Source organism: Pristis pectinata, chromosome 17 (assembly GCF_009764475.1).
Source record: "Pristis pectinata isolate sPriPec2 chromosome 17, sPriPec2.1.pri, whole genome shotgun sequence".
NCBI classification, from domain to species: Eukaryota; Metazoa; Chordata; class Chondrichthyes; order Rhinopristiformes; family Pristidae; genus Pristis; species Pristis pectinata.
The window spans coordinates 17846238-17869367 of record NC_067421.1 but is presented as its reverse complement, the minus strand read 5'-3'; the positions used below and the strand labels follow the sequence as shown (position 1 = coordinate 17869367).

Below are 23130 nucleotides of genomic sequence, written 5' to 3'. Positions count from 1 at the left end.
AGTGCCAATATGCTCGCTGTGAACTGGTGAACAACAGCAAGTTGCAATCCCAATCCACAAAATACGGTATACACTTATGCCAAAATAAAAACTTGCAAGATAATGGAGCATACCTTCAGTTGCCCAGAAATCACTGGCAGCCTGCCCTTGTACCATGTTGTTTCAGTATGGCTCCAAGATGTTCTTCTACTGGTAGCCCAGCTCCTGGCATTTAGAGTGTAACATAGGGCCTAACTCAGTACAGACAACCTGCTACACTCACTCAAAAATGGCTTTGATAGCTAATGAAGCCCCATTTACAGGCTCATCAGCTATCCACACTGTCAATGTTATTGAATGTTGGTGAATGTCTTTGACATTTTCAAATATTCAACAACACTGGGGACCTGTCAAAAGCTAAAAATACAGTCAACAATTTTATTTAAAGCACCAAAAAATGGACACAAGTAAACAATTAAAAGACTTCAAAACTGAAAATAAACACTCGTCATTCTTCCAGCAAATAACAGACCCATTCAAATGAATTGGAGAAACTGTACTGTCTCAGTGGGAAGGCTTCCCAGCCTGACAGATGGAAGACTGCAAAGGTTTGTACTGCTCCATTAGAAGCATAGGAGCCCACAGAAACAGCACAACTGCAACAAGCAACAGAATGGAAGATGTGGCTGCTAGTTTAAGCCCATGCCAGACATGCAAACTGGTTAAATCCCAGCTAATGCTGGGCTGGGAGATACAGCGAATTTTTTTTTAAAATGGGAAACTAAAGCTCAGAGAAATCTACAAATTTAATTAGGAACAGAGTAAAATCCCAAGAGGAATTAACTGTCAAATCAAAAGATTCACTCTAGATCCTCTTGCAAATCTGATTATTCCATGATGGTATTCAATCTAGTTCTTTCAAATATAAGATGAAAAGTTGAGATAAGAACAACTCAGTGCCTTCACTCAATGTGCTACCAATATAAGACTTGGAATAAAGATGCAGGGCTTTTACGTTTTGTCAGAAGAAATTTACATGAAGGACATTCCACCATTATAGTTTCCTAACAAACAGATTGTGAGAATATACTCTCATGCCAGCTCTGGAGTATCAGCACACATTAGGCCTTGACGGATTGTTAACTGATCCATGCCAAACACAGGCGGAAGTACAGTAAAATGGGCAAGAGAATTTCTAATATTTGGCAAGGCATTTCCAGAAAGAATTGCAGAACTCTCTATGGTTTCATGCCAACTGACAGTTGGTGAAAAAAAAACTGGAAATTTTCAAAAATACACAAAGGTAGTATTCTTGGCTGTCAACATTAAAAAAAGTTAACTGCATTCTCATTGTCTTGATTACTGGGCAAAGTATGATCCACAAGAGTCAAATGACTACTTTTCTCCCAGAAGAGTATTCATTTGACTATTGTGGATTATATTTTTATATGATCCACAATATCAAATGACTACTCTTCTGGGAAGAGGAGACCAAGAAAGTTGGTACAAATATGTCACTGCTCATAACATCTACTGCGTTTTCATAACCTTTAATGATTTTACTTGTCAGTTTTACTAAAATATCACCTTGACAAACTTACAAAACCAATGAAGTATAATGTGAAAGCTAAATGAATAAGTAACTCAGTTCTTTCTGGGTAAAGTTTAGTTGCTCTAGGCAGGCCAAAAATCAAACGTAGATATTCACTGTTCACAATACGTACTATGTATAAATTATGCAATACTTGACAGATGAAGACGCTTTTAAAAGTTCAGCATTTATCTTCAAAACAGAGTGGAAAAATCTGAACCCCACGTTTGCCCGAGGCCCAAACTCATTGACCTTAGATGGTGACTTCCCATTGTGATCCTCCTCAAAGAAGTTTGGTAAGAGAAAGGGTGAGATGAAGAGAGAAGGAAGAAAAGGTTTCCTTGACTATCATTCTTTGCATGACTCATTTTCTATCATTAATTAACAAACAAAGGATGCATCTGAGGTGGGAAAGGGGAGTTTGGATAGTTAGGAATATCAATTTGACAGGCTACCCTCACCCATCTAACTTGAAGCTTTTATTTGGTGTTTGGACTTCAGTGGGGGGCGGGGGGCGGAGGACGAAAGGAATCCTGATTATGCGTTCACATATGTTCACTGTAAACCAATACTCAAGTAGAAAATTAAGTATGGAAAACGTTAGATCATTCATGAGCAGAGCAATGTATGATTTGTTAGTTTCAAAATATCTTACCTTGAACAAGAACAATTGACTCTTTGGCCAGGTTCTGTAAAATCCCAAGCAGCAGCATTGCTGGCTACCTCTTCCTCAGAATTTTCACTAGTTGAATGTCTTCTTTTATACACCCGTTTTAAAAAAGACAAGTCAGTTATCTTATTAATCTCTCTTCAAATATTCAACTTCACAAATCAATGCCCTTGCTGAAGGTTAATGTCAGTTGAATACTTACAAGATAAACATTTCATTCCTATAAGTACTGTCTTCTTTTACCAGTGTACATCTTATAAAAGTTAAAAAAATTTTTCTGTATTTGTTCATTCCTTTACTAAGCAGAAAAATAAAGTGCGACAACAGGACTTTTCTTCATGGAAAAATACCGAAATATAGAGTGCATTTGCTTTTGAGTACCCTCGATTGAAAATCAACTTTGCCAAACAAAGACAAAAAGATGTGGGACAATCTCTCTAATCATTTTAAATGAAACTGCCCACATAAGGCAGTCAATAGAAGCATAAAGTCCCGATTGGGTAGGTTTATGCCCAGAAAATGACAATAGTCCCCACATCAAAATTTCCTGTTACTGGACATCTTTTATTCAAAAAAGAGAGATATAAAAATACATTTTTCTAACTAAGTGCCCAACACTCCCTTAAGGGTATGGACAATAAATGAGACAAAGTATTGAATTATTAAAAACTAGTATCCTTATCATTTGTTGTGCCAAGTTAATTGACTTGAGCTTCAATAACAAACATCAAATCTGATTCAGGTGCAGGCAAAAGCTACCTCTGTCTTGCCCTGAACAATTTGGTTCGAAGTGTACATGCACTTCCGACCGACCAGGTTAGTTTATCTGCTAGCACAAAAAGAAATGCAAAGAAATACAAATACAAAACATAAGATCGTCAATCCTGACAAAAGTTAACCTTAACTATTTCTCCAAACCTACGGAGTATTTCCAGTGTTTTCCGCATTTATAGTTAACATTAAAAGCATAATTTCAAAGGTGCCATGTGAAAAACAGCAGCAAACGTAGTTTTAACAGCACTAAGGAAATGGCTGTAAACTGGATAGACAAGGAAAAGCAGCACATTAGATTCTACTGTTTCATAGGGGGTCAGAATAGAGAACAGGGGGTGCAAGGTCAATATACGATGTGGAAGAACTAATGAAATCTGCATATTGATCAGTGGGGGGGGGAGAAATAGATGAAGCTATAAGATTTTAATTCTCCATTTGTCAACACAGGAAGGTAGCAAAGAGGGTAAATAGTACAGAATTACTGTAATGTGCAGGAATTCTGAATCAAGCACAATGGCTGCATGCTAAGAAGTCACCACTAGATCTAATTGTTTGTGGAAAATTGGCACTAAAACAAAAAGGTAGCAGATAAGTATGATAAATTTTAGAATGACTAAAGGTTAGCAAGTTAAGGCTAGAATGAAGAGGAACTGGTGCACAGTACTACAGATAAACTTTAGAATTTTGCTAAAGGAATATAACGATGCAGATTAAAAAGGAGCCCACTTAAAGTTTCTGAATGCCGCAGATAAATGAAAAATGAATGTGAGTAAAACATGCATAGAAAAGGCCTGAAGCAACTTGCAGTTATGATAAAAATTAAATACAAGTTAAACTAAGTCAAGGAGGAGTATGGGGAAATGAGACTCTTAAAATTACTAACAGGCATGCTGAAAACATTAGTAAAATGAAACTGCTGAATGTGAGGTAGCACTCACGAGGAAACAGAATAGCAAATAGCAGGAGACATATAGCTATTTACATGCATACTTAACAAGTGCATCATTTCAGTGTTTTGCAACATGCCTATTAGGAAGGAATGTCAAATTGCAATCAAAATTGCAGGAAGTTCCAAGGTTATGAATGGAATCGTGAACATAAGTGTTCTACAGTTCAAAATCAAATCATAGTCATTTAAACTTACTTTAGTTGTGTCTTGTTCAAATTGCATTCTTTCCAGACTTTCTGAACCATCTGATTAGTTACTTTTGGAGGAATTTTACCAGAATGTTTTGGGCTTGTTGAGTTTACAGCTCCTTCTTGTCCACTCACATGACTGACAACAGCCTGCACAATCCCATCACCTGCTTTACAAAAAAAAGTATGAAAGTGTATTGACAACAAGCAACCGACAATCTTTGCAATAGACCACAAGTAGTGTTAATCTTATTCCTGTTTAAGCATAAAACTTGCCACAACTGTCCATGGAAGCATCTAAACTAAAACAAACATAAACCGACAGGAAAATCACTAGCATAACTTGTCAACCTTGCTGGTAAAGTACAATTTGCCTGCAACTCAGCAGGTTTTTAATCAATTGGAACTTTGCCAATCTTGCCAAACTGAAGGACTTGGGTTTAAGCTTCCCTGAACAGATTGTTTCTATTTTTCTTGACAGAACATCAAAAACACTGAAACCTGAACCAGTGCTAGCCAATCAAACCAGGAATATTCAAGAACTGTGAAGAAACTCTCAAAGACATTTAATAATTCCGTTCAGCTAAGTATCATCTTTGAAACATTTTTACATGTTTGTTACGGACTCGGTGAAAGTCCCTTTAAGATAGAGTGTGTGTGTGTGTGTGTGTGTGTGTGTGTGTGTGTGTGTGTGTGTGTGTGTGTGTGTGTGTGGCCTGCTTACGTCAACAGAAGATAAAGGACGTAATGACGTTGTTGAAGAGGTCAGAAGAAGGGGGGGGGAGAGAGAGAGAGAGAGAGAAGGGAGAAAGACACTAGCTTGCTAGTTTCTCTATCGATGGATGAGAAACAATAACTGTGTCTGCCACTGAAATCCATGTATGGAAATTGGAAGTAATCCGGTGGAGTTCACTTTGTTGCTGACCTGTAGAAGGAAACGGGTATATTTGTGTGGACGACCACGATTCGGATGCTTTTCGGGGTGAGGAAGTCACTACCGAGTAAACACTGAAGTGTCGTTTGGGTTCCATCGTGGAACATTTGGACTTCGTAATTACTCTCTCGATGTTTCTCTACATCTACGTCTTATCTTCAGACAACGGTGGTTGTTGAAGAAGCCCTTGCTCATGTTTCACCTTATGGCTTGCGGAACTGAACTTTAAGAACCATTTCTGAACTTGGAGTTTGGGACTTTGCCACACACACACACACGAAGAGTTTAGTTTTTGGGGTTAATGTTCAAGGTTTAACATTTTTGAATTTTAACATACTAACATTTATACTTTTATTTTACGTATTATCATAAGTAGTGATTAATAAAATAGTTTTTAACACCAAATCATGACTCGGTGTGTTTTTGTTGCTGGTTCGTAACATGTTTAACATTTGAACTTTCACCTGGAGCCATAAAAGATGTCATCAAATCAAAGCAGCAAAATAAAAACTTAATAGCCTAGAAAGATATTGTGCTGCAGATATTAGAGAATGGAACGAGAATTTTCTTGGCAAATGAATGATTTCAGAGTGTTTTCAGACGAGTATGCTCCTGAGTTTTCCAGAAATTATGCCCAATGATAATCATGCACTTTTAAAGAAAGGTCCCCACATTTCCTGCAAATTTTCTTTGTATATCACTCAAAATATCACTATCTTATTGCAGAATTTATAAGATCATTTTTTTGTCATTTTTTGAGCATTTACTTATTGACAATTTTACATACAGGTCCTCCCAGCTTACAAATGCCCAACTTATGTACCACCTGATTGAGCGTTTGAGAGACCAGCGGTATGGATTTGCCAGCTGCCGTGAGGCTTCAGGCATCTTCTGCCGCCTGGGAACTCAGTTTGTGGCTGCATTTATGACTTGAACTGTTTGGGTCACTAACAGTTCACAGGAATGGATCCCTGCTGTAACCTGGGGATGACTTGTAATTCTGGGAATTTGATTTTCTAATATACTTTAATATTTTTGACTGTATTAAACCTTATAAACAAGGATAGCTGGAGGAAAAAAAAACTGCTGGAAGAACTCAGCAAGCCAAGTAGCATCTGTTGAGGCAAAGGGACAGTCAACGTTTTGGGTTGAGACCCTACATGAAGACCTGAAGAAAATTCCACTTCATCAACATCACTGTGGAACAAAATGAAAAGTGGCATATCTGAGTTCTGCCACTAGAGGCCATACACGGACCTTTTCAGCTTTGCATTTAAAAACACAATTCTAGATTCTGTGCACAATTTAGGTGCCGATTGAACCTACAAATCCTGCTGAAAAAGACATTCAGATCTTGAAACAGTAATTCAGCATTGCAAAATGAGAAGCAATGTTGGTTCATTTTCAAACACAGATCATGTTCTGGTCAATGTAAAGTAATAAAGTAATACAAAATATCACAATTTTTAAATATCTTTCAACTATTACTTTGAGAATACAATCTACTATTAATTACAATGTGCGGTCACTTTGAAGTACATGGTGGAAAGTCTTGTTTAAAATACTTGTTCTAGGAAGTTAGAATAACTGGACCATGCAATTGCCCACAGTTATATTTAGAAATTAAAATAGGAGAAATATCTGATCCTTCTATCAAGTTATCTGTAAATCAAACTAGTAACATTCAAAGTTGTGTGTAAATAGTTTTCTGGCATGAAATGACACCAAGAATTTTAGGACTCTGTCAAAGCATTTATTTTGACTACCAACAATCCATTACTACAATTGTGCCAACAACTTCCTTTCCTAAACAAATCTTGCTTCCCCATTAACAAACTTTGCAAAATAACTCAAGTGTTCTGTCAGGTCACCTCCATTTCATTTCTTCAAACGTATGAGGCAAAGGGGAAAATTTTCTTTGAAGCGATACACCGAAGAGCTTAATGACTTAATTTTATTGCCAAAGTGAATGCACCTACCTTCTTTTAAACAAGTCAACAGTTATAATACTACACTGCTCTTGACAACTATTTTTGAACTAAATTTTATCTACTTTATACAAAAATACAAATGATGAACCATAAAAACATGATCAAATAATTGTTTTTATTTTTGATTTATTTTTAAAAAGTAAATTTAAGAGCTCCTGGGCACACACTCAATTAACAAAGATAATCTTAAATACTTGGTTTTGAACCAAGATTAGGATAATTGGGCATGTTTTCCCAGTCTCTGCTCTCTCTAGATCCTGCCTGAGACTACTTTGATTGGAATAAATTTAGGACCTAATAGTTGTAGTTTTTCACAAAAAAAAATGCCAATGCTCATTTAATCTGAGGGGTTCTCTGAAATTTCAAAGTGATAAATGAAGAAATTCATATTGGATGAATTAACATGCTTAACTGGCAAATTAGATTGTTAAAGTTGAGCCAAGGTAGCTTCAGTCTACATTTGGCAAACAATACCTAATTTAAATGAGCATGATAAAAGGACAAAAAAATTCCACAACATGGATGTTCCAACATTGAAGATAAAGATACTTTTTTAAAGAAAAAAAAGTGGAATACCACGAAATGCTAACTGATAATTCAGGTATTTAGTATTCAAATCGAATAGTGCATTGTAAACAAAAATAATTTTTAATTTCTAATTTTGAAAAGGAAACTGCTCAGTTCAGCCTTCCATTTGTGCAATCATTGATGATAAATTTACCTCAAAAATTATCCTGCATATCTAAGTTCAAACAGTATAACGAATTACTAGTCTTCAGATGATCATACAAGATTCAGTTTAAATTAGGAAGCAAAAAAAAAGGCAAGTCAATTTTCATGAAACCACTTAAAATAAGCAGAAATAGAATAAGCTGTGAAACAAATGATATTGCTAAATTGCATCATTAGGGGGAGCTAAAAGTTCATAAATAATCTGAATAAACACTGTCAACAAAAAAATCTGATAAAGGTTCTTATAAATTGGTGGAATTTGTGGCATTTCATATACCACTATAAATAGTCACATGTTAACAACAAATTGACATGTAAAATATTCCTTTAAAAATTAAACTTGCATGCCACAAGTGTATAATTTTCTAAAATTTGGGTACAGGAAAATAAACTTATTTTATACAAAATTGCTACAGAGTAAAACAAATGAAATAAAATAGCACATTTAAATTAATTAAATTAAGGTGGGAATTTAAAAAACCGTTGGCTCCAAAGAACAAGCCACGTCAAATATTTACTATTTTCAACTATATGTCCTTTAGTAGGAACATAATCATATATTTTTCAATAAAAACTGAAATTCAAGTCCCATCTCAATTTTGTTGATAGATAGTTTGAATATTTAAGTCTGAAATAATCTATCCCCGAACTACAAGTTAATTCCAAAAGGAATTTGGAACCAAGGGAACAACCTTTCTTTTATTTACATTTTTTAAATGTTAATTTTAAAATATTGTGAAGTTCGCAGATAACTTCAAAACAAAAATTGAATATATGGATGAAACTGGAATCGTGTCTGCGTAGAATTCTGATGGGTTTATCCACAGAAAAAGGCAAGTCATTAAAGCAGAATCTTTTACGATCAGAATAATCTTAGGATAATCACCAGTTTTTCATCCCAAATCTTAGATAAATCCGAGAAATTAATGTTAACTAATAGAGGAACCGGCTGGAACAATCCAAAAATGTCAAGAAGTGAATGAGTAACGTAAGTCCACACAATAATCAGTTGTTGTCAATTTTTCCATGCTTGAACACCCAAGTTAGCATTAAATGCTCAAAGTCTTCAACATCAAGATTCATCATTCAGCTGTTTTCCTGATGTGCCTCTATCCTACAACATTAAATTGACTGCTTATTTTGCAAAAGTATCCAAGTGTTGAGTTTGCACCATCTTAAATGAATCAATGGAAATATTTGTTCACAACATGAATATTTTAGCAAGATGAATGATTGACATGTCAGTGAACCACTCTCCCCACCAATGTGTTCTCCTGAAAATGGCATCACAAGTAGATAGGGTGGTCGACGCAGCACATAGCATGTTTACCTTCATCAGTCAGGGATTTGCATATAGACATCAGGAAGTCATTTTGCAGTTGTATAAAACTTAGGCCACCTGTGGAGTACCGTGCGTATTCTGCTTGCCGCATTACAGAAAAGATGAGGAGGCCTTGGAGAGGGTGCAGAAGTGGTTCAGCAGGATAATGCCTGAATTGGAGAGTATTAGCTATAAGGAGAGTTGGATTATTTTCTCCAGAGCATCGGAGGTTGAGGGGCAACCTAATGGAATCCTAAAATTATGAGTGACATGGACAGGGTAGATTGTCGGAATCCTTTTCACAGGGTGGAAATGTCAAATACTGGAGGCATAGGTTTAAGGTGAGGGGGCAAGTTTAAAAGAGATTTGCGAGGCGAGTTTTTCTTTTAAATATACAGAGAATGGTAGCTGCCTGGAACACGCTGCCAGGGAAGATGGCAGAAGCAGATGCGACAGCAACATTTAAGAGACAGCTCGACAAATGAACAAGGAGGGAAAAGAGGGATACAGACCACATGCAGGCAGTTGGGATTCGTTATATTGGTATCATGGTCAGCAATGACATGTTGGGCCAAAGGGCCTGTTGCTATACTGTATTGTTCTATGTTCAAAAGCAAATGGGACACGTTACCGACAAGTGTGTTTCTTAATTGGAAAAGCTGTAATTAAATTAAATTTTTTAAAATTTTATTTACAGCGTGGTAACGGGCCCTTCCGGCCCAACAAGTCCGTGCCGCCCATTTTAAACCCAAATTAACCTACCCGTACGTCTTTGCAATGTGGGAGGAAACCAGAGCACCCAGAGGAAACCCACGCAGACATGGGAGAATGCACAAACTCCTTACAGACAGCGACGGGAATTGAACCCCGATCGCTGGCGCTGTAATAGCGTCGCGCTAACCGCTACGCTACCGTGCCGTACCGTGCAAATGAATTTGCTCAAACATTCAAAATATGATGCACATGCAAAATTAGAAGAGAAACAATGTAAATAAAACAAATAGACCACAAACGAGCAAGAAATGTAAATAAAACAAATAGAAAACGAGCAAGAAATAAAAAAATAAGTGGAAATGGAACATACTTGGTAGCAAGTAAAAATATCAGTCTTGTTTCACTAAACCAAACAAATGAACTTGAAATCTCACTAATAACTTTGTAGGTGGGCTTATGCTAGACATCAGAATTGCTTTCAGTATCTTTCCTGCAACAATTAATAACTTTGAATTTCATTTAATAACTAAGCTATCACAATTTATTGGGGTTCTTTGAAGTGTTAACATATGCTGTGGATAAAGTGGAACTGTAGGATATTATTTTTATATTTCCAGAAAGCATGTGATGAGGTGCCGCATAAAAGATTGTGAAAAATAAAAACTCATCATATGCAGGAGGTAACATATTGATGAGGATAAAAGCTTTTCTGACTAAATGAAAACAGTTGTCAAAGTTATTTTTTTCCTGGTTGGAAAAATGCAACAAGTGGTGTGCCACAGTGTTGCAACTGTGACCTCAGCTTTTTACAATTTTATTATATAAATTACTTGGATGAAGCTTTGACAGTAACAGTTAACTTTGCCGAGGACAAAAAGATAGTAAAGCAAGTTGTGAAGAGGACACGAGAATACGAAGTGATATGGATAGGTTGACAATCAGACAACAACCTTGAAAATGGCATGTAATGTGGGAAAATGCCTGTCTTGAAAGACAAAATAGCAAAGAAGCACATTATCTAAAAGTGAGAGATTGCAGATGTCTGAAATGTGCAGTGATCAGGGTGGCCCAGTGAATGATTTGCAAAAGGTGAGCATGCTGTTAATGTAAGTCATTAGGAAAGCTAATAGAACAATGTTATTTATTGAAAAGGGAATTGAATACCAAAGTAGGGAGGTTATGCTTCACTTATACATTGTATTGGGCGGCACAGTGGCACAGTTAGTTGAGCTGCTTCCACACAGTGCTAGAGGTCTGGGTTCAATCCTGACCTCAGGTGCTGTCTTCAGCATGTCCCAAAAACATGCTGGTCAGTAGGTTAATTGGCCACTGCAGATTGCCCCTAGAGTGTAGATGAGTGGTAGAGTATTGGGGGGCGGTGGGGGGAGTGGGGGGGGGGGGGGGGCGGGTGGGAAGGTGTTGATGTAGGGAGAATAATGTCAGACTAGGGTGGGTGGGTGGTCGACAGTCAGCATGGATTCAGTGGACTGAAGGGCCTTTTTCCATGCTGCATCTCTCTGTGACTATGACCACGTATGGAGTCTCCTTTTCCAAGGATGCAAATGTGTTGAAAGCAGTTCAGAGAAAGTTTACTCGATCGATACCTTGAATAGGCAGGGGGTCCTTGACTTGTATCTATCAGAGTTTAAAAGAATGAATAGAGACTTGATAAAAACACAAGAACATGAGCATTCTCAACAGGGTGGATGTGGGAGAATCTAGAATGAGGGATCACCATTTAAAAATTAGGGGTTGTCCAAGCGAGAGAGATATGGGGCAAAACCTTTTCTCTCACAGGGTCCTTGGTCTTTGGAATTCTCTTCCTTAGAAGGGCAGTGGAAGCAGTTTAATATTTTTGAGGTAGATAAATCTATGAAAGGAAGAGGTGAAAAGTTACTGTGGGTAGAGAATGTTGAGATTACAATTATATCAGCCACAATCTTACTAAATGGTGAAGCAGGCTTGAGCGCCAAGCTGTCTCCTGCAGGTCCTAATATGTATATTTACTGCTAGATACAAAGGCTAGAGAGTCTATAATGACTACATGTGGGAAGCATACCTATTATGGTCTGCTCAGGAGAGGTGGGTGGCGTAAGTGGCAATCCACAGCTATTGGTGTCTTTCACACTTCCTGGTCCTTGTGCTGGATTCGTATGACCTCCTGCAGTAGCAGCATTTGAAATTATTGGGATATCCCCCTGAGGAATCAGCACAAAAGCTGATGGGTATACCATTCTAACACCACCTACAGAAATATAAAAGACCATAATCATTACAAAATACATGGAAGTATTAAAATACATTTGAGGCAACCACATGTCAACTTCAACTCCAACGTAAACTTAATGTAATAAATTTAAGAAATCCTGTTCTTTGCTGGTGATCAAGCTATGTTCAACTCTTAAAAGATGTCACCCTTACCATTTCAGAAAATACATTATAGATCTCTTCCAACCTTTTCATGTCACATAAAATTCTAAATTTGCATTACCTGTTATTAAACAGATTGCACTATACTGCAGGTTTCAAAGTCAACATTAAATGAATTTTCAAGTTTATTTTTCATATAACTCCAAAGCTAATATCATAGGCAGAAGCCTTTCTGCCACTGCAGGAATGAACCAAATATTATCCCAGTTCAAATGCAGAATATTCAACAAAATATTGACATTTGTGAATTCAGCAATAACTTATGACTGATCCAGGCATTGAAGTCACCCAGGAAGATCAGGCTGAGACACAACTGTCCAGAAAAGCACAACTGGGAAGGAGTGAGCAGGGAATGCTAACTCCACCCAATGGAGTCATCCACCTCTAAAATGCTCGGCATTTCGGGTCAAAACCCTGAATCACGTCCCGATGCAGGGTTTCCAACCAAAATGTCAACAATTTATTTTCTCCCACAGATGCTGCTCAACCCACTGAGTTCCTCTGGCAGATTGCTTGTTGCTCCAGATTCAAGCATCTGTAGTCTCGTGTCTCCTGTCTCTGCAGTTTCTGCATTTTGATTCCTCATTACTTGAAGTTGGTCATGATGATGGCATCTCCAGTTCCCTGGCATGTTGTCCTCTTTGCATACATTGTGAATTTGTGACTGACATTCCCCCTTGCCAAGTTTTAGAATCTCAATAGGGATGATAATTGCTTCCAAGGTCAGATGGCGTAGCTGTTTTCAACAATTAGTTGGACTGAGTTGGTGGCAAAGCTGGATAAGATAGTTTGCTGTGGGATGGAATTGAGGACACTTATGTCAAAGACACAGTTATATTTGAGGATTTTCTCAAAATGATCCTTCCAGTGGATGCTGACTGTCCCTTTTTCCTAAGTATTCAAGCAAATTCAATATGGTTCTGTGAAAGGAAAATCACGTTTAATCAATTTCTTGGTAAATTTGGTGGTGACACAAAAAATAGGTAGGAAAGTAAACCATAAAGAGAAGATCAGAAGACCGCAAAATGATACAAATAAGTTAACTGAGTGGGCAAAGATTTGGCAAATGGAGAATAATGTGGGGAAATATGTGTTTATCCAACTTGGCAGGAAAAAATGAGAAGGCATAAATGGTGTCTTCAGAGCTTTGAGATACAGAGCAACCTGGGGCATTTCAGTGCTTGATTCATAATAGTCTAGTATGCAGGCACAGCAAGTGATTGGGAAAGCTAACAGAATGCTATCATTTATTTTTTACAGGAACTGAGCACAAAACTAGGGGATGTTATAATTAGTTATATAAAACATTAGTGAGACCACATCAAGTATTATGTGCAGTATTGGTCTCTTTATTTAAGGATGGATTTAAATACATTGGAAGCAGTTCAGAGATGCACTAAACTGATAGCTGGAATGGTTAAGAAAGATTGAACAGGCTAGGCTTGAATTTCTTGAAGTTTAGATGAACAAGAAGGAACTTGATGAAATAAAATCCTAAAGGTTCTTCACAAGATAGATCTGGAGAGTATGTTTCCACTTCTGGGAGATACTAGAACTGGGGGTCACTTTTAAAAATAACCATTGCACACTTAAGGCAGAAATGAGTTTTTTTTTTCCCCTCTCAGTCTTTGGAACATTTCTCCACAAAGGGCAGTGGAAGCAGAGTCTTTGAATATTTTAAAGCAAAGGCAGATAGACTACTCATCAGCAAGGGGCTGAAAGATTATTGGAGGTAGACACAAATGTGGTTACAATCAGATTAACCATGATTTTACGGAAAGGCAGAGCAGGCTTGAGAGGCCAGATGTTCTAAAGTCAACATCGATTTAAATTAGCCAGGCCCAAGGTTTTAAGAGCAAAGCCCATCTCTGAGAGAAGCAAGTTACTTTTGGTGTTCCAAAAGTGAGAATACTTGCATTGCTCAAAATAACTGTATCAAGTGGTTGCTGAAACAAAACGCAATTGAACTTTTTTTTGTACCGACAGTGCATACAATTTAATTTCAGATTTGTCCACGAGCCCAGGGCTCCAACTCTGTGGAAATCTTAGTTAGATATTGATCATCACTGATCATCTCTTATATATAGTTATATTTTGCTTAAATTTCAAATAGCAAATCAACATATTTAAAGACCTTAATTTTTTTAAATGGAAAAATAACCAAGAGGGTATCTGTGATCAATGATAGAGATCTCACAGTTACTTGGCCCTGGAGGAAAAGTACCCGAGCACTCAGATCATGACCCAACCATTCTAAGACTCACAGACACTGGGCCAGATCATGCCAAACCTGGCCCACACCTCATTCATGGCCCACACTAGCCACATAGTCATACTTAAGCTTTGTAACCATCAGGCTGCTAATGATCCACTGCCATCTCAAAGTGGAGCAGTTCTTGAAAGTACAGAAACTCGGGCCCCTTCCACAGACTGCCCCGATGGCCTTACGATAACTTGAGGCATCAAAGGCCTTTTCTACTATTTCTGAATATGATGTACAGAACCACCAGTCAGTCCAATAGTGCAATCTGCCTCCTAATTTTAGAATGAAATTAGGCCGATTACAAAGTAAAAATTATTAAAGGCCAACGTGCCTGTGATTTTAAAAAATGCTAATGTGAGTACACACTCACAGGTTTTTAAATTGGTCTTATAAGTGCACTGTTTCTGTCAGTCGCACTCTTCACTTACCTACAATAACCTCAACTGCAACAGGGAAGTCATCATCACAATCCATCTCTTCTTCCTCCTTTATTTCTTTTTTCTTTAATACCATTGGGTAGAAATATTGCCATTCTTCTATCAATTTCCTTGTAGCTGGATCCGACATCTTGTACGTCTGGCCTGTAAGTGTGCCATTCAGTCCAAATGGACTAATAATGACTGTAAAAAGGGTAAGATGTACAATAATTGTTTTGGTACTGATGGTTAATGTGGCATATTTTTTTCAGGAACACGAACATAGAAACATAACAGAAATAAGACTGTTCTAAAGACGAGGATAAGATAATCCAATTTTTAAAAAATGTTAAGAATAAGCTTCTGAGATAACCATGCATAAATTTGGTACCAACATGTTTCAACATGCTACTAATATTCCATTTCAAACCAAATAATTTCAGTCACCTTTCAAAGCAATCCCATCCTATCCTCAGCCACTATTTAAGGCTGGCCAGGTGGTTTACAACTTTGGCATCCTAACCTATTCCGAATAGCTTCCAAGTATCTTATCCATCCCAATGACTCCCATTTCTTACTTTCACATTGCTGAAGGCTTCATCCACCTTTTATTCATTTATACGAAACAAAATCCAAAATTCTAATTATTTGCACTGTAACCCGTAACAAGTTCTACTCATCCATCATCCATTATTGGTTCCTGGATCAGTGGACTTGCAGTTAAATCCCTTTCTCACTTCAACCCATACGCCTTCCTTGCCTTCCCTGAATTTTCTTTTCCTGAACTGACCTAGTGAATATTTCACCTTACCTCACCATGGGCAAACATGCCTCTCTCTTGGCCTGGTGTTCTATTTTAATAATTATGGGTTACTTTTATATTATAAAGCATTTTTTACATGCAATATAAACCCAATGTACTGCTTTAAAGATAACGCCATAAGCTTTCTCCTGTGAATCAGCGCAACTGCTGAGTTTAGCAGCTAACATCACCACTGTTTAGTTTCACATCCACTTCAATCCAAAGTAATCAATTGACAATAAATCAACAACTCCTAAATCATTATCAACAGCATTTTAGGCTGTACAGATCAGTTTAACTGTATTTAGAAAACTAATTTAGTAACTCACCTTGAAAAGGTGTGGCTGATGATAGTGCTACATTGATGTGCTCTTCATTGACGAGGTACACAGGTTGGTGTTGGGCAATTTCAACACTTGTACATACGTTGCTCTCTCCATGCAGAAAGAAGGTAAAGGAACAGGAAAGGTGCTCACTGCAAAAGATCAGAAAACATTGTAATGCTTTTTTTTGCCAAATAATCCACTTTCAGAATTGTATAAACGAGTAAGCAAAGAAAGAAACACTGTTTTCTGATGAAACGTGTGTTCCCAAGCTTCTAATATTAAATGAAAAATGGAAGGAGAAATGAGGTTAAACTGCAGCTTTCCTTAGAAAAATAGGTTAGGTATATTTCACAAAAGCAGCAAACAATGTTTAGGGCCTGTAAAAGAGGAATAACTTTGATGAACAGATGCACCTGTGCTTGTAACGAAAACAATATTTACACATCTTGTATAAAATCTAAAAGTTGCTCCCACTTTACATGTTTCTAGTCCAACCTTTCAAGATGGTCTGTTCCCTTTCAGGAGAATGGACCTTTCGAACTTCACTAAAATAATCCTTTTTACACTCAAAGCTGCTATTTTAGATATAACCAAGAGGAAATTAAGATCTGAAAATTAATACTCCAGCTTTTGAATAATCAAAGTGTTAGCAAAAATAGGATAGGTGTTTCTACAGGATGGAGAAACTGATGATCATTTAGAAATGTCACTTCTATTAAATCTAGTGTATTTCCCAAATAATTTAAATATCACTTATGGCATTTTATTGGAATTCATTTTAATACAAGCTTCAAAAAGCAAATTAACAAAACAAGTAATTCATCTGCATTCTAATTGCACCCATGGACAGTAATAAATGTCACAAAAAACAACAAAATAATAAATAATTTAACACCTTAAACTTCAAATCCTTGCACAAATCTGATTTTGCATGTAAACAGTACATTGGTTGACATCTTTCAGAATTTTATTCCACTATCTACATTTTCACTGTGCATTTGGTCTTTCTGAACAAAATTCAAATTTCAAACACAGTCTGAAATGTTAAAGGATTCTGCAGCATGTCAACCTTAGAACAGATTCATCTTTGTGATTCACAGCCTGTATCAAGGTGTATAGATTTGAATGGATAGAAACATTAATGATGAGAACTTAAATAACTACAATGATTTAATTATTTATAAACCTTTTGCAAGAACACTTTGCCATGTTTGAAAATTTTCTCCAAATATTTGAATGCTGGAGCTAGACGTAACACACTTATAGAAGATGGTAGCTGCTCTTCAACAAAATGCAATACAAGCCATAGGTTGCCCAAATGAACTATATCCAATTTATTTCACAGCTGCATGAATCAGCTGTAGTATCAACTGTAGCATGCAAAGAAAGTTAGAGTATTATTTTGTGATTTAAAAATATTGTTAACAAATTTACTTGTTAAATTGTGAACTGAGAAACGAACTTAAACTTAACTGCCAAAATAAGCTGTTGAAGACCACAGCAGGGCTTTATTGCTGATCCTGGCATTATATTAAGTTACTCTTAACACAGCACAACTTGGTACTCTTTTTAAATCTCAAGAGCAGTTATTTCACAGCTGTGTCTGCTACTCAAATTCTAAGTTTGTAAACCTCCCATTCGTTAAATCTGGCAAAGATTCAAACCCAAAACTACATAAAAATATTTCTAACAGATGCTAATTTGTCCAGTTCAAGTGACAGATTAACTGCAGCTCTTAATGGATTTGAGATCCAAATGCTTTTGCCTGTTCCAAGCAACTGTTGCTATGCTTATATATTCATGCTGACATAACTGGAATTAACAATAGAACTCTGAATAATAAAACTCAAAATAATAGAGCTCAAAACAAACTCTAGCCACAAGGAGTTTTACTGTAGAACCGTGTTGTAAAAGTTTAAAGTTTAATCATTTGAAGGCAAAGACAATGGCTGGCATGATCTTTCCTAGTGCAACTCAAAAAAAAAGTCAAAAGATTTAAGGAATTTCTCTGGAAGAAAGTCTTCAAGGGTGAAGAGGGACTTTCTTAATTTCCTACCAAATACTAACCCATCCCTCCCATTTGCACACTATCAAATTAAGTTTGCCATCACTAACTACTTACGCTACCTTTAGTCCAGGATTATTTTTATTTTATCATTCTGCTGAGAAGCCAGACTTAAGCACCAATAGACAAATGATCTTCATAATTTGTTATCGTTGAAAATGAACTAACTTAACAAATAAACTTAATGGACAATTTGAAAGAGAAAAATATTTTCCAGTTTCTATTTCTACATAATTGCAAAGTAACATATTAAAAACAGAGCTAGAGAGAACCAATAAACTATAAAACGTATAAACTTTATTTACAGCACGGTAACAGGCCCTTCCGGCCCAATGAGACCGTGCCGCCCATTTAAACCCATGTTAACCTACTTGTACGTTTTTGGAATGTGGGAGGAAACCCACGCAGACACGGGGAGAACGTACAAACTCCTTACAGACCACGACTGGAATTGAACCCCGGTCGCTGGCGCTGTAATAGTATCACGCTAGCCGCTACGCTACCGTGCAGGAAGAGGTAGAGCAACAAAATGATTACTCAAGAGGTAAAAAGCACAATCCACTCTTTTTATTTAAATAAAAGCTGGCTCAAACTCTCAAGATAGGGATAAGATGAAATAGACTAGTGGAGAATGAATGTGTACATTTTATTGGCCTGAAGTAACAATTTATGAAAAATTCTCTGATCCAGATTTTAGTTCTTCAGGATTAAAGGTCAATGTTTGAATGATTAAATTTTCACCATCAGCACATTCTATCCTTTTCAAAAGTGTAGAAACAGAATCTAGTGTAGTCTAATCAAAAGATAATTATGCCAAAACTTCAAGGCGACTCTTCACTCCCACCAATCCAAGATTTATACCATTATTTAAAACCCACAAAGCCACTTCAGTACAACAAAAAACAGTAAAACTGAGTGAAAATGAGTTCAAGATATTCCGGGTGCATCTTGTGACAAGCTATTCAAAGGGTTTGTTACTAATTATTCTGAAACATGGTTCATGCAGAGTGCCACCTGCCGTGTCAGACATTCATTAAACAATATCAGATTTTTCATGAAACTGTATAATTACTTTGTTAAATCACTGATGGAAGGGAAAAACCTAAACAAATTTAATCCAGTGACTGCCAAAAGTGATCAACTACCACCTTCTCTAATATACACGATCTTAGATATGATCTCTTAAAATCAACTCAATGTGGAATTTAACAAATACAAAGGAACATCAACAATATTAACTGCTTAATTGTTTTATTGAACTGAAACATTTTTGAAATGGATTAATATTTTACAAAACAAAAGCCAATATCATTTTCTTTTATGTAAACTGCCCACATCAATAATAAGCAGAGATTCCATCTTGTTGTTATGCCAAGAGAAGGAAAAGGATGTAATTTGAACAAAGAACATTGCTCCTTAAAGGCAAGTCCTCAAAATTTATTCAGGACTTCTGAAATTAATTTTCAGATGTTTAATTTTGAAGCATATAAAATTAATAATCATAGACTATGCACCAGTTTATGAGAGGTCAAAGAAATTCCAAGTATGGAATTAGAAGAGCAAATAAAACCAGCAATAAGAAGAAAGAAATTGATTATATGTAATTCATGATCCACATTTAATTTCTTGTACTATGCGAGTACTATGACATTAATTATCAATTATGTTATGATCACACATACCAGCCAGGTTATTTTTCAATTAACTTACAATGAATGAGAATCAAGCAGGCTAAACACCTTATGTAAACCTTAATACCTTAAGTAAAACGGCTGCAGGGTTTCTAGACCACAGCTCCAGGCTCTAAGAACCCTTAACAAGCATCAAAAATGTTGCTCTAATTTCCCTTGGATTTCGCAGGCAACAATCTGCTTACAGTCAATTCGCAGTGTGTGCAAACGATTTTCACCACTTATCTTTTTATATCCGCTTAAGCAGAATTCAATCTATCTTTTGCATTGGCAATAACAACCCAAAAGGTCAAATGTGCATGTAGCCACAGATCACCTTGCTCCACTTCAAAGTCATTTAGAATGCAGGTTTTCCTTGCCTCTTTCTAAAAATGTATTAATTTATTTCTCAGCATTGAACTACATCTACAATAGCCTGCTAACCTACTAATCCTTCTCAATTTCCCTTCCTCAATGATATCAACAACCTTGAATATCAATACTCTTCTGCGCTAAATCACAAATGGAAACAAAAGGTCGCAAGAACAATCTCCAAGACAAACTATTACCCGCATCACAATGCAAAAAAAAGTATCTTCTCCATGCTCAGCTTTCTATTCTTGAGCCATCCTCAAGTCAGACAGCAAGATTCAGTCAAAAACATGGAGTCACTTAGAATCATTACAGCACAGAAAACAGTAATTTGGCCCATCAAATCCATGCCAACTCTCTATAGAGCAATTCGATATTCCAATCCCCACAGTGCTGCAGGTTTATTTCTCTCAAGCGCCCAAGTAATTTTCTTTTTCAATTTTCAATGGTTTCCAATTCCCATCACCTGCACAGATTGCGAATTCCACGTCATAATCATTTTCCTTGAGGAAAGGTCCATCCTTGTGTTCACCCTGTATCTCTTGTCCAAAACCTCAAATTCATGCCTGCTAACCTTTTCCATCAGCTGATGAGATTTCTGTGTCTACCTTAGCCATACCTGTCATAATCTTGTAGCCAGACCAACCACTGTCACCCCCTTTTGTTTCAAGGAGAACTGCAGTTCCCCCCCCCCCCCCCCAACAAACTGACTTTTTCCAAAATCATCTTCAAATCGAATCGGTTTAGTCACCCTTCCATGTGGTGACCAAAACTGGGTGCAATATTTGATATTTGAAACTTTACGTACAGTAAATGGCAGGATGCCAAGGAGCAGTGATGTTATACAGTAAATGGTAGGACACTGTGGAGCACTGATTTACATGGGGATCTTGGGGTGCAAGTCAATAGCTTCCTGAAAGTGGCAACACAAGTGGATAGGTGGTAAAGAAGGTGCTCAGCAGCATGCTTGCCTTCATCGGCCAGGGCACTGAGTATAAAACTTGGCAGTATGTTGCAGCTGTACAAAACTTTGGTTAGGCCACATTTGGAGTATTGTGTGCAGTTCTGGTCACTGCATCACAGGAAGGAGGAGTGGAGGCTTTAGAGAGAATGCAGAAGTTGTTCACCGGGATGTTGCCTGGATTAAGGGTATTAGCTCTAACAAGAGGTTGGACAAATTTGGATTGTTTTCACTGGAGCGTAGAAGGCTGAGGGCTGACCTGATAGAAGTATCTAAAATTATGAGGGGCATTGATAGGGTAGATGATGAGATTTTTTCCCAGGATGGAAATGTCAAATACCAGAGGGTATAGGTTTAAGGTTAGAAGGAGAAAGTTTAAAAGAGAATGTTTAAAGGAGATTTATGAGGCAAGTTATTGTTTTTTTTTAAAAAAGACAGAGGATGGTAGGTGACTAGAATATGTTGCTAGGGAAGTGGGAGAAGCAGATAACAATAGCAATGTGTCTGTCTAAATGCTTCATTAACATCACCAGGCAGGGAATAGAGGGAATATGTACCTTGTGGAGGAAGATGGGATTAGCTTAAATTGGCATCATGGTCAACGCAGATATCACTGGCTGATCGGCCTGTTCCTGTTCTACCTAATTTCAGCTTAATTTCTGATTTTGCAACCAATACCTCTATTAATAAAATCCCAAGATCCCATATGCTTTGCTAATTGCTCCCAATGTGTCTTGTCACTTCAAAGATCCACACACATGAACCTATGAGTCCCTACCCCTCACACATAAATTTATATTAAGTTTCATTATCCCTTCTGCCAAATTCTATCCCTTTGCCCTTCACTGTATTCAATTCTATATGCCACTTCTGCCCATTTTGCTAGTTTATCTAGGTCTTATTACAATTGATTGCCAACATCCTCACTGTTTACCACACCCCCAAGTTTGGTGTAATCTGCAAATTCTGAAATTTTACTCTTTATTCCAATATCTATGTGGTTCTAACTGACTCTTGGGAGAACATCACTGTCTGACATCACTCAGTCTGGAAAAACAATTAAACACAACACGCTCTTTTCTGCCCTTAAACTAACCTGATGTCCTTTACCCTAGTACCTGGGAGTCAAAACACCTACCTATGGAATCTCCTGTAATGACTGCATTTTTATGATTTGCTGTTGCCTCTTCTACAGTTCCTTTACCCAAAGGGGCCATGGCCCATAGCGTACAACTTCAAAGTATCATCGCTCCCAGCAGTTTCCAATACCTAGTAGAGGCTTGAGAGTAACACAAACTGAAGACTCTTGCACTTCTCATTCTTCTGCATGGCCACCCAATTACTATCCTGAACTCTGCTAAGGAGCCATCTGTACTTGTAAACTACCACCTCACTCTTAATCTATTCCCTTAGCTAGATCCTCCTTAAAAATATCACCTAAATACATTAACAACTATCCTGCTGCTCACCACAATTGCTCCAGAGCACAAGCAACAACAACCAGAGAAGTGAACAATATTCACGAAAATGGTGTATTATTTGCTCCTTGACTACCAGTGGCCATACTATTCTCTACCTGTATGCATGCTTACATCAGTTCTGTGGTTTGCTCAGAGTTGAAGCCACTCTTATACTTAACAGGAAGAGTACCAATAGCTGCATTTTGAGTTGGAAGGTTGTGGAAAAGTGAATCCCAAATTTCTCCCATTCTGGAGATTTGAGTAAAAATATCAAAGCTGGCAATCCACAATTATACAGAGCTGAAGGATTACTGCACTATCGAAAGGTCATATTTTTCGCATGATACATTTCAAATGATAAACCAGAACCCTGCTTGCTGTTTCAGATAGACTTAAAAGATCCAATCCATTACCCGGAAAAGCAGAGGAATAAACTCGGAAAAGCTTGTTAATAAGAAGTAGGCAAGAGGTTATCTGGTCACAACTGCTTCATTGCAGAAGCCCAATATGTATAAATTGGCT

The 23130-nt window shown here is 37.1% G+C and overlaps 1 protein-coding gene across 1 annotated transcript in view; it reads right to left on the bottom strand.

Moving 5' to 3' along the window:
* LOC127579350 (mediator of RNA polymerase II transcription subunit 13-like) overlaps positions 1-23130 on the bottom strand; it is a 167422-nt gene that overhangs the window by 40963 nt on the left and 103329 nt on the right. Inside the window, 5 exon segments of the mRNA XM_052032086.1 lie at positions 2226-2327; positions 4159-4321; positions 11903-12088; positions 14965-15156; positions 16084-16229. Of these exon segments, the coding sequence (XP_051888046.1) occupies positions 2226-2327; positions 4159-4321; positions 11903-12088; positions 14965-15156; positions 16084-16229 (789 nt within the window).